The sequence below is a fragment of the Colius striatus genome, chromosome 1, assembly GCF_028858725.1.
Source record: "Colius striatus isolate bColStr4 chromosome 1, bColStr4.1.hap1, whole genome shotgun sequence".
In the NCBI taxonomy this organism is placed as follows: domain Eukaryota; kingdom Metazoa; phylum Chordata; class Aves; order Coliiformes; family Coliidae; genus Colius; species Colius striatus.
Genome location: NC_084759.1, coordinates 193,581,214 through 193,594,404, shown reverse-complemented (window position 1 = coordinate 193,594,404; position 13,191 = coordinate 193,581,214). Strand labels below are relative to the sequence as shown.

The 13,191-nt window shown below is 38.8% G+C and overlaps 1 protein-coding gene across 3 annotated transcripts in view; it reads right to left on the bottom strand.

Annotated features, from left to right (window-relative positions):
- Nucleotides 1–9,786, bottom strand: part of ORC5 (origin recognition complex subunit 5) — a 71,538-nt gene extending 61,752 nt beyond the window's left edge. For 2 of the 3 annotated variants that reach the window (XM_061989084.1, XM_061989101.1), the window contains exons 1-4: nucleotides 9,718–9,786; nucleotides 6,749–6,932; nucleotides 5,185–5,277; nucleotides 383–580 (exon numbers count right to left, since the gene is read on the bottom strand). In XM_061989084.1, the coding sequence (XP_061845068.1) occupies nucleotides 383–580; nucleotides 5,185–5,277; nucleotides 6,749–6,859 (402 nt within the window). In that variant the 5' untranslated portion in view covers nucleotides 6,860–6,932; nucleotides 9,718–9,786. Of the gene's footprint in view, nucleotides 1–382; nucleotides 581–5,184; nucleotides 5,278–6,748; nucleotides 6,933–9,287; nucleotides 9,345–9,717 lie in introns of those variants that run through there. The other variant, XM_061989093.1, reaches the window with a different exon arrangement.
- Between the last annotated feature and the right edge of the window lie 3,405 nt (nucleotides 9,787–13,191).

Sequence of the window (13,191 nt, the reverse complement as noted above, 5' to 3'; positions counted from 1 at the left end):
ACACAAGGGAAAAAAATTCTTCACTGTGAGGGTGACAGAGCTCTGGCACAAGCTGCTCAGATGGGTTATGGAGTCTCCTTCTTTTGAGACATTCAAAACCCACCTGGACAAGTTCCTGTGTGATCTACTCTAGGTGAACCTGCTCTGGCAGAGGGGTTGGACTAGATGATCTTTCAAAGTCCCTTCCAATCTTTAAGATTCTGTGATTCTATGAGAGTCAGTAAACCAATAGAAACAATCTAAACAGTATCGACGTATCCTGAATTAGGTCCACAGGGAAATTTTGTGCAAACTGATCCATAATGCTCACATACAAATTATTGATAACAATTACACCTTCTTAACCAAAATGAAAGAGGAATAGTAAAATTAAATTACTTACTATGTATAATGTTTCATCTGGAAGCTCCTGGCTTGCAACAGCTTGTTTAAATAGACGTACAAAGTCATTGAAAGTATCACAAGACACATGAGAAGTCTGTTCTGTCGCAGAAGAACGGCTTTGTAACTGGATGAGAATTTCTTCTAAAAGAAGTCGTGATGTAAAGTATTCCACACAGTTCACAAACACATGAGGAAGCTGAAGAGGATAAAAGATATGACTTTATTTGGCTTTTTCAGCCTAAATACTCCAAAATCCGTTTTATCTTCCAGACAAGACAAAAAAAGAAACCACACCCTGCCAACAGAATCTAGAACATAAATCAAAAACTCTTGTCAAAAAAAGTACCATCACTTATGTACCTAGTCAAAACATTATTCACCACAAAGTGGAGAGATCCGATGAAAACATTGTGTGTTTCATATGAGTATCTTCTAACTATGTTTTATATAAACTGTGTGCAATACACTAAAAAAGAAACCTAAACAGCATTTAGATTAAAAAAACCTTAGACAAGAGTAACACATTACAGCATCGTAAAATAGTCCATTACAAATTATAGTGTCTGGAGAACATCAACGTCTCAAACTTGTATTACAATGAATGTAATTTAGGATCACACTCCCCAGAATTACTCTGGAGGTCTTTGGCATTCACTGCACACAAATGACACAGCATAAGCTTCTGTATCAAAGACATGTAATCAGCCAGCTCACACAGAGCATTTTTAGAAAGCCAGATCTTTCCAGAGCACAGAGCATGGGAAAAAAAGCAGAGTATGAGATAAATCTTATGACAATCATAAAATCACAAAATTGTTTAGGTTGGAAAACACTTTTAAGATCATCAAGTCAAACAGTTAACCTTGTACTGTCACATTCAGAACTAAACCACGTCCTTAGGTGCCACATCCACAAATTTTTTTAAAAAACCTCCAGGGATGGTGACAACTGCTTCCCCGGGCAGCTTGTTCCAGTGTCTAAAAACCCTCTCAGTGATGGCACTCAAGGTGATCTGTCCCACAACCTTCAACAAATGCACTTGTAACTATCAGTTTAGTAATAGTGAAAAGTTATGGTCATTTGTTTACAAATAGACACTACTGACTGCCAAACAGACCAGCACTAAAATCTACATAAGGCAAAAAACATAATTTTCTAGCGACTCTCTTTTTAAGAGCCAGATTATTTCATAGCTCCACATTTTCTGGAAAAGCATATGCTGTTTCTTACACTGAACATTAAAACCTCTGGAGAGCATTAGTCATTGGGATACATATGTATCACTTGGAAAATTACACTTTGTGTATAACAAAAAAAAAAATCACAAGTACTTAATTCCAGTCTTTCTAGCTAAAATACAATATATGGCATATGATTCAGCAGATGTGGGGAAGCATGGCTGCAAGCTGGAAATCCTATCAAACAGCATGGAACAAAAAGCTTTCTTATCGTTTTGAACACTATTAGAAGGAAGGGGCTGCATCTCCAAGAGCATCTATTCAAAGTGCTGTATCTCCACAGCAGAAGGATAGCTGGGTGCTTCAGATGTGATTCACAACATCGTATTATGTAGGAGACAGATACACTTGGCAATAGGAAGTTCTGCAGAAAGAGTTGCTGCTTAAATCCTACTCCTTTCCAGGACCTGGCCACATCTTTGGATACGTCACGAGTGGGTAGCACAGTGTTAGGAGCATTGCACAAAAGAAGGTTACTGCATGAAACAGGATCATAGAATGGTAGGGGTTGGAAGGGACCTTTAGATATCATCTAGTCCAACCCCCATGCAGAAGCAGATCCACCTAGATCAGGTCACATAGGAATGTGTCCAGATGGGTCTTGAAGACCTCTAAGGAAGGAGACTCCACAACCTCCCAGAGCTATCATGACCACTGTTTTCTTCCCTTCTATGACAAATTTTAATGAAAGGGACAGATCACTGTTTTGCAGAAAAATCCTGCCTGAAGATGGGAGATAAGTGCACTGCCTAGCCTAAAGTATCAGGGCTATGAGAACACACAAGTGGAAACTGATGAGTTAGGCAAGAAGTAGGCATCTGTCATTGAATTTAAATCCCTGAAGTACTGACTGACAAAACCACATGCACCCACAGTTTTAGATGAAAATTTCTGTGATGATACCCTCCAACTTAGGACTTTAAAACTTGTTTTGTTAAAAATTAGAACAAGGAATATTAACAGTATGAATATACACACTTGCTAACACAAAAAGAACGGCCACAAAAGTGCTAAGATTCTTAAAAGTCTTCTGTCAACACTGAGCACAGAGGAACTGAAATGGACCTAAGGCCATACCTCTCTATGTCACTCTTAATGACAACTAACTTTGTAAGAAACATGCTTTCAGTCACAATGACCTACTACTTCCATATAGTTGTGATTCTCACGTGATGTTTAAGGAGATTTGTCTGCCTGCAGTTGTTGGAACTGAAGTAGGTCCATTCCTGACAAGAAGCCAGTCAGGACTCAATAGCCAATGTGACTATTAAGCAGGTATTCTTTATTGCATCGCTGGGGAACATAGGGGATTTCTCCACCAAACGTGTCCACCTCAGCCTTTGGATTTTCAGCTTAAATTTACAGCAAACTCAAACATTCATCACATTTCGAAGAAAAGGCCTGCCCATAGTCCCGTCTTGGTCTGCCCAAGTTACACCTCCGTCACATTTCTTTCAGTGTCCTCCCGCTTCCTTCAGTGGTCATTAGGGATCACTGTTGGATTAAGATCTGAACTTTCCTTGCAATGTATCTTTACCCATGGTCCTTGGACAGGATGAAAACCAGCCTAAAAGCTCTGTCATCCTAGATAACAGTTCTGTTTAGGACTAGGCAGGCCTTGTAATTATCAGTGGTATATAAAGTCCAAATGTCCAAGTGTAGAATTAACATAATAGCTTTGCCATCCGTAGATAATAATTTCATTTAGGAACATACCAGCCTTGGAACTATCAGTGCTAAGCAATAGTTATAAGAAATTGTTCCACTAGCTGTGTTTGTGGGCTTACCAGGCTAGCAAATTCATAAAACTTTAAGTGTGATTTTCTAACTAATATTGTCAAGTCTTAATAAGCACGCTTCCATAACCTAAAATTACCTATCTACCTGTGAATCAGATCCAAGACATCCCTTTCTTCTCTTCTATCTAGTAACAGGACAAGGTGTAACGGAATGAAGCTGGAACACAAAAAGTTCCACTTAAACATAAGAAAAACTATGTTACTGTGAGGGTGAGGGAGCCCTGGCACAGGCTGCCCAGAGGGGTTGTGCAGTCTCCTTCCTTGGAGGTCTTCAAGACCCGTCTGGACATGTTCCTGTGTGACCTGATCTAGGTGAACCTGCTTCTGCAGGTGGTTTGAACTACATGATCTCTAAAGGTCCCTTCCAACCCCTAACATTCTATGATTCTGTGACCTCCCAGTGAACAGCACTCAAGTAGTTTATTTCCCTAACAAGTGAGGGGAAGAGTCCTAGCTTCCTAGGAATGTAGGGCTCCAAATTCAAAACTGTACAACCAAGTTTTAGTAGCTTCCACTTCACGTGTTCCAATAATATCTCTCTTATTAGTCCTCCTTGACCTATAACTTACGTACCTCTAAGAGCAGGAGTCCAAAGACGTTTGTATTAGATGGTAAAGCTGAAGAAGAATGAACAGTTGTAACATAAAAGTGATGCTTATACAGGAGGAAACGGTAACAGTACTGGCACGGGAGAATAAGATCCATCGCACCAGCTAAGACTTGGCAATGTCAAGCTCAGTAAACACAAACACACCCAGAGGATTAACTTTATTACATTAGACACTGTGAATGGCATCCTGTTTCTTAGGGTTTTTAACTTATGATGCACATTGAGCTGGTTGGAAGATCTAGAATAAAGTGCACAAAATTCATATTTTCAAACAGGTTCTAAAAATATAAGACTAAAATTGGCTATCAGTACTTTTCCCATTTAGAGTTGATTCATTAAGCAAAAGAGTAATCATGTATTATTCAAAAATTAAATCAATTGTTCCTATGCAACATTGCCCTGACATTATAGAATTCCTGTGTTGTTTCTTTTTCAAAGTGAAAGACAGATTTTCCTGCTCCTACAAGAGGGTTGATTGGAACTAACCAAATCTTCTGCAGTGATTTCACCTCAAGTCTGCAGAAACAACAGTATCAGAAAGCATGGCAGATGCCTGGTATTCAGACAGCGATTTCCACCATTTCAGGCTCACTTTGGTTTTGTTCCTGGCAAACACATATAGTTTGTGTGTTGGTGTTGAATGTTCTTAATGACTTATACTAAGTTAACCTAAGCTGACACTTAAATAGATCATACACATCTAACTGAATATAATTAAAATTAGTTTGTTGACACAAAACAAAATTCTACCACTTGCTCTCTTCACATACAGGTAAAATTAATTTAAAGGAGAAATAGGAGGTATACTGGAAGTGATTCAGATTGAACCAGAATCATCATAAGAACACTTCACCTGAAACATCTCCAGTGACAAGTCCCTTCTGGAGAACTGAACAAAATTTGTCTCCTCTTTGTCTTTTTAAACTTTCTTGGAAAAGTTACTAAGATTTATATATCAGTATGTATGACTTTATTGTATCCTAAATGAATTAGTCAGAAAAGTGATGTATTCATCATATTGCAAGTGGAAGAGAAAAATCAAGAAGGCACAAAAAGCTGAGGAAACAAATCATTTTGAGAACCTAAAGGTAGTTTGAGGGACCACCTGCTACAAATAAACTCTAAACTCAATATCCATTATGAACATTCTCACCTTTAAGGTGTTTAAAAGAGTTTGCATCACATAGGTCTTTCCACTAGACGTATGTCCGTAGATGAAGATGGATGGAAAACTAAACTGCTGACGCTGGGGAAAAAGAGAAAAAAATTGGTGCTGGTTCAGTTCCTCTTCATTGAGCAGACAGAAAATTTATCAGTGAAGTTTCCCTCCACAATAGAAGCTATATTTTAAATTGAGGCATTCAATATAAAATATGCAAATTACTATGGAATCAATGGAATCAAGTTCTATATTTCATCTTCTCTGAAATGTTCCAAGAATCAAGTATCACAAAGCTATCAGTGAAACTCCTATAACATGATTCTATGAGGACCTATTTTTCATGGGAAAAAACACAAAAACACACACCAAAAGAGAAAAGCAGTGTGGTCTTAATTTAAATTCATTAACTGAAACAAACTCTTGTTGAGTATAAATTGCAAGATTTCTATTGTCCTAACTTTTGTAAATACCACAAAATTCTTTTCTTTCCACTAGCACCAAAGAGAAAAGAAGTAAATAGTTTTGTGGAGGAGACAGTAAAGGAGTTCAGTCTTCTCTCACAAGGTAATATTTGATATAACACTTCTATTTATTTAATGGTATTGATGCTGTGTATTTCATGGAATACTCCAAGATGCAAGGACAATAATTAACTTGTTCTATTTATCTTTGTGCTTTTCTAATTTCTAAGAATCTTGTACAATGACTTAAAAATTTATCAATGCAAGATGAAAGCACTCTTGTGCAAGATATGCAGATATTCTAAATCTGCATATTTAACAAGAATTTAAGTATTTTTTTAAGGAGGCTTGATCCTACTATGCTTGTAATAAACACATAAAACTTAAATGCTGTAATTTGATGTAATTATTATCTATAATTAATGACAGAACCAGAAACAGATACCAGCTTCCATTTTATTAATTGAATGTAAATGGATATATCAAATGCTTTTAAGCCTGCAGATAAAAACTTCCATTACTTTTTAGCACAGCTTTGCAAAGCAATAACAGAATCAATTATCAGGCCAGTGATTTGCAAATCTTATGGCCAGCAACAGAACTACTATGATTCTGATCAATTTCATACACTTAGAATTCAGGCAAGCAGATCCTGGATTAACAAGTCAAAACCAAACAGAATTTCCACACTGTCATTAAAAACAACTTTAAAATAATCACACCCCCACCCTTGAACCATAGTCCAGGGAAGAGGACAGACAGTTCTTTGTATTAACTCATGAAGATGGAAGAGAGTCAGAAATTAGCTTCAGAGACAAGAAGGCACAAAGAGGTGTAAGTTTGTTTGGGTCTTTCCAAATGCAAAACAGTCTTCAACCTTCAAACTTACTAGAATCCAGTCCAAACACTAGTATTAAAGATAGGTTAAAAACAACCCAACAATAAACTCACACCAAAAAAGCTAACAAACAACAAAGAGACAACCAAAGCATGTTCACAATGACATCGCAGAAATGCCCTTCAATTTGTACTCTTCCCTCTGACACAGCAGAATATCTTTTTTCTACTCAAATACACAATACAAAAGGCACTACCTCTCCAAATATTGACAGCAACATGGACACTTGGGATTCTCGACAAGGCACCAAACTTTCCAAGTGATGCAGTGTGGCTGCTGGGTATGCTGGATGTTCAAGATTCGGCATTTTGATGGTCCTATAGTTAGTCAGCTAAACACACACGTCTCATTTGAGGTGCAGAGACAAGAAATAAAGTGATCTGGAAAAATAAAATGGTTTAGTTATCATTTGCTGTCATATATATAAAGGCAGCAAATGAACAGGAATTCCCATAAAACCTAAACAGACATTCTAGCTCAGGATAATGGTATAATTACAGTAGACCTAAGAGACTTCATCAAAATTGAGCTTTATTACTTAAAGCATTATACAGACATTTTCACACCAGAAAGAATCCAAAAAAATCAAACAAAAAGAGAAAGGCATGCAGGGTATGAGCAAATCAACATAACAAACAATGGTCATAGTCTAGTTAACTGGAAAAATACACATTTAACTCTGAGTCTATTTACATTTAGAAGCAGCAAGGGAATAAACAGAGGGAAGCAGATTAGTCACAGATCATCACCTCCCTGGACAGCCAATGAACTAGTAACAGAGAAGAGATAGGTCATAAGGAAAGATGAGGATGATAAAGTAATAGCTCTTCAGCTGTTAACAGGAAAGGTTAACCCTGCTCAAAAGCAGCAAAGGTATATGAAGAAAAAACTGGTGATGGTAAAGATCAGAAATATTCCTTTAAAATAGCAAGAGCCCAAAGTTAGATAAAGCTATATTAATTACCGTTTACCTTTTACACAAGGACCAGTCAAGGAAGACTGGTTTGATTGTCCAGACACTGGAAAGGCTGGATTTTAGTGATAGAGTATGGAAAAACATCTCAGTCAAAGACACTACTTTGTCTGCAGCTTCTAAAACTGCTGGAAAGATGACACATTCATCTGTAGTGATAAGAATATGCAGAGAGAGAACTGAAGTAACCTCAGGAGCAACGTAACATAACTTGACGGCCAAAAAGAAAATCTGAAAATTTAGGTAGCACAATAAAGATACCAGATCTCATCACCAGATAGAAGCATCTGTAAGTTATCAAAACAAAGAACATAAGCAAAGCAAGCCAAATACATTTAAATATAAGTATTTACATCAAAATACATTATGCTGGACAAGTTCAACACCACATAAGAAAAGATTAGGTTAGCAGCAGGAGATTAGAAACAGCAGGGGAAATGGAAAACAAGCTATGCTGAAGAAAAAAAGCAATATTGGGTTGCACTGACAGGGGACCTATTGGGCTACAAGGAAGTTCAAAAATACAAATATATTTACTGAACTATTTTATAATACCGTTCATTTTGGGACCAATCTCTATTACGTATTTCCATAAATATATCTAAGGAGGTATTTTTGTCTTTTATTTCTACACTTCACCTTCAGTGTTTTCTGAAGTAAAAACTAGGATTGTTGAATCAGCAATAAAAACCACATAGAAATAAGAAGGGTAACCCTGATAACAGAAGTAATGTCAGAATCATGCAATTCAATACTTCATATTACACATATTTGTAAGCAATAATATCACACCTAACAATGACTACAGTTAGATATCAAGAAACAGTCTGAATCAATTGTGACACAAACAAGTCAATCACATAGTAAGTATGAGAAATCAAAGTAATATAGCTATAGAAAAAACAAGCATATAATCAATCAGGAAAATTATTTCCCATACAATCATACAAATAGCCTTGGCCCATTTTATAAGATCAGCTTTGAACAAATGTGCCCACGCTACCTATTCAGGTATCTTTTCAAAATGGAGCAAAGATATAAAAAAATTTACCAGCTTGATCAAGATTGCTCCCTAAAACTGAGCTAGGAATAAATAATAAGAAAATAGAAATTAAAAAAAAATTGACAGTAGCCTCTAAAACAGAGGACAAACAAGGAGTGAAACAATTCTGGAAGAAGCTGAAAAGTTTGCATGAATTTAAGAAATACAGAAGCTTTCTTGCTTCACTGACTACAAGAGTATAGGGCTTGCCTAAAGTGTCCTAAAGGCATCTAAACTTCAGTTTCTCTACACTCCAGAAAAGCATGAATCAGCTGTGGATCACACCATATGCGGCTGTCCTATTTGCTACCTAAACACCATAGCACATGTCAACTCACACTAAACACATTTAAGCCACCGATGAACAACTACATTTCTACTGACTATACATAGGTGTCTCAATCTTCAACGGAATTCCATTCTAGAGCTCACATGAGAAAGGATGTTTAGAGAAACGTGTTCACAAAGCAATTAATTTAGTTTAAATGGCAACGCTGCGTCTAAGACTAGCATCAGACGAAGCTGGAATTCAGGATGTTCCTGGCTGGGAAAGATTGTATGGAGGTTATGCATGTGATTGCAGGCAGATTGGGAGGGATAAATAGCACTTAGGTTCCAGTCGAGTTCAGTTAAAGATACCAACAGCACAAGTTACATTCCATGGCTGGATTTGATTATTAAAGAAGACTTCTCTCAATTCATTGGTCCTAAAATACCTACACTTGGCATGCCCTTCTACACTTTCAAACGGAAGCTGACGAACTGAAGGGTCTCACACCGTTGTGCTTCCCCTCCGGCTCTACAACCCCATAGTCACCGTGGGCATGGGCGTGCTGTGACAGGAGGTGAAACGAGGACCCTCGGCCTCCGGAAGCCCAGGCTAAGGGCTCCTCCAGCTCCGAGTCCGTCAGGCTGAGGGCAGCCTCAGCCGAGGGGCAGCTCTGAGCCCCGCAAGCCGGGCAGGCGGCGGCCAGGACCCTGCGCCCCTCACTCCCTGGCGCCCATTCCCAAAGGAACCGGAGTAGAGCAGGTCTGTCCCTTCACCGCTCCACCGCTCCTCTCCTGCGCCAGAAACCAGCCGCTGCGCTGGCCGAGCCCGGCCGGACCATCCCCGCCGCTCCGCTCCGCTCCGCTCCGCCCGGCAACTCACCCGCACTCCACACACCAACGGCTCCCGCGCGCGCCTACTTCCGCCTCCCGCACATGCGCACAGCAGCGCCAGGCCCCGCCCTCCCCGCGCAGTGCGCAGGCGCGGGGCCCGCGCGCAAGCGCCGCAGCACCGTGAGGCGCCGCGCCCCGAGTGAGTGTGGCGGCGCGGGAAAGGGCGGGAAGGGCTGTGGGGCTGGGAAGGTGGGACGCTGCCTGCTTCGCGGCGGGCGAACGGTTGGACAGTCGCAGGGCTGAGGAAGTGTCTTATCCCGCAGGGAGAGACACGTATAGCTCATGTCCTTGAGCACACGTGTGTTAGAAGCCCCATGTTTGAAGCCGCTTGGTATTTGGGTTAACGTGAAGAACGTTGTGACGCTGGGAAGGGGAACGCTGCTGGTGTCAAGCGGTAAGGTCTAGACCTGGGGCAAGGAGTTGGAAGGAATTCGCAGGTGCTTCTTGTTATGGTACGTTTTAATTCCAGGCACCTCCCTTATAGGCACATAGGCAAGCCCATGGCATCTCCAGTAGCTGGAGATGTAGAGTTGAGGGTCAGCTTCGAGGTGTGTCCTGTGAGGAGACCATGGCATCTGGAGATGTTGCACCCATGCTGTCTTCACACCTGGAAAAGAAATGTTAAAATCTGTGAAATTGTATATGTCATTCATATTTGTTAATAGAGAACAGAGCTTAAGAGTGGCTGCACAGTCTGTCCTCCAGTTGAGCTTTGTAGACAGTGCTCTCTAAAAAGGCACAGCAATAAATTCCAGATAACGGTTCAAGTTGTGTTATGCAGAAACATCGTGTATTGTATTAGTGAGATAAATGTGACAACTGTGTGCAGGGTTATGAAAGCTGAAGTGATACTTTTTCACCATATTCTAAGCTGGGTGAAATGTTAAATAAGTGAATAAAGATTGTGTGAATCAAGCACAATTTCTTTTTAACGGTCAGAGTTTTTTTTAATATATGTGTGTGCATGCACAATCATCATAGCTTGGCCTGAATATAGATAAATATTGTAAATCAGTGGACCAAAACCATCCTGGATGGAATTAGGAAAAGAAAAGAAGATGCAGCTGTTTCTGATTTATGGTTATGTATAACAATTTGTGCACAGTCTTGTTTTTGAAATGGCTTGGTATTTTTCACAGTGTTGCCAAACAATATTATATATAGTACATATAATTCTGGTTTTAAATGTTATTGGATTTGCACATATGTGGGCAAAAGCTGTAGTATTAGTAATTCAGTCCACTTTATTAAAAAAGCTTTATTTGGAATAATAGGCATGTTTTTAAGTGTTATATTAAGGCATATGCTTCCGAACAGCTCTTGAAACCATGTTATCTATTGAGGGAGATTCCTCTGAATACAGATAGACCACACTTCAGGAAAAAAAAAAAAACCACAACTACATCTAATAACTGCAAGGAGTCCCAGAAAGTCCATATTTGTATAGTCTATGTGGGAGCTGAAGTAAAATACTTCAGAAGCAGTTCTTAGTGATGTTCAGAATTTGTATCTTCTATGCTTTGCTTCTGAACAAATCTAAAATTGGACTTTGAGTCGATCATGAATCCTAAAACAAGGGATTAGCCTTTAAGCAAGTTCTTTTCACTTCAGTGGTTGCTGACAATGTTTTTGTCTCCCGAGTCTGTAGGAGCATTGATGATTCAGGCGGCAGTCCCTCCTGAGGTCACTTCACAATATAAATCCATATTGCCTCAAAGAGGAGAGTCTCACTCTCCCTGTTCCACCTCCACTTCCACTCATTTTCTAGTTCTAGGATTTGTGTGGTTATGCAGAGCACTAGCTCAGGGAACCAGTCTTGCTGTAACTAAACCAAACAAAACATTATTTACTTCAGTAATTGCAGCCTAGCAGCCAAAAGACTGCTTATTAACTGAGTGGGACTACCACTACTGTCTCATTTAGCCTCTATCTGAAATTCAAACAAAATACCCAGTAATAATGCTTTTTTATTAATCCAAGGTGGCACCATTATTATTGTGAGGTAAATAATGAAAACATGTCTAGCTTTAACAACTTTAATTTTTTAAGTATATGTGCATTGATTGAAATGGTGGGACTATGTTTGCAGGACTGATCTGAAGAAAGTAATACAGAATCCTGGATTCTTGACTGTGCTGATGAAAATCTGTTACAGAAAACTGTTGAACAGATCTGTCCATTTTCTCAGGCCTGTCATTGTCTATGTATTCGTATAGGAAGCCTCTACTTCCATGGTAAAACTGCTTAAATTTAGTAAGTCTATGTTTGGTTTTCATTCAAGAGGTCAATACTCTTAAGTAGCAGTTGTTAGAGATAGGATTCATGCCTGAGTATCCAGCTGGTTGTGAGTGGCATAATTTTGTTTTAGTTTACATCTTTTATGGCATTTTCATTCATGCTGTTACCAAAAAAGCTTCTGTGCACAGCTTTAAATGTTTTCTTAATTTGTACCACGCCTCAGATATTTTATATTAATATTTTTCAAACTGATTTTCAGTACAAATAGTGATTAATTGTCATTGAAGTTTTCTTATCCACTGCTCCATTTCAGCAAAAAGTGTTAAGTATAGAATATATACTAATTTCATTCAAATCACTGGGATTCCTTATTCGGTAAATTTACAAATGTGTTTAAATGAAGTACAGGATGAGAATCTTTAATTTGTGTATGTAATTCTACACATACATAGAACTGTGTATAGAACATCTATGTATTCTGTGTAGAACCAGAGAAAATTATGTGTTTGGAATATGTGCAGTATGCCATGTTTTATTTCTCTCTCTCTCCAAGATACATTTTAACGGAGATGCCATTGTGCAGGATGCTACTGAGGCTGCATCTGGATTATTAGTTAATAGTTTCTTCCAATTCAAAAAATCAATTCAAGCTGACAGTGGTACAGTAAAAGGGCTCCGACAAAGAGCAGGAAGACAAGAAATTGTTGCTCTGGAGAGATGTTCTCTCAAAAGCATCGTTGAGGTGGTTTAAGAAATTACCACAACTATACATTTCCTGCCTTGGAGGATGATGCAGCTCTCTCAGCTGAGCCAGTGGATAGTGGCATCATCTACCTCTACACAACTCATCCATTTAACTTAAACTCCCAGGCAGACATTAATTAGAATATAAACTGGGTGATTTTTCTTCAAAGTGGATGAAGAGATCTCAAAGGAGATCAATCAAGGATTCATTGTGCACACTGTGGTAGGGGAACTATCCTTAACCAATGACAGAGAAAATATATCTGCAATAATTTCTGAAATGGTTTCAGCTTTATCTACTAATGGCTACCTGACACATCATAAATAAGGGTCAAAAAAATAGACACCAAAAGAGTGAAGAGCTGCTTAAACTAAAGAAGAATGTTGCGACAGAGCAAACAAATATTATAAGTGCAATACTGCAACAGAGGAACACAAACTTCAGTAAAATACACTAAAAAATGCAAACTCCTTAATGTTT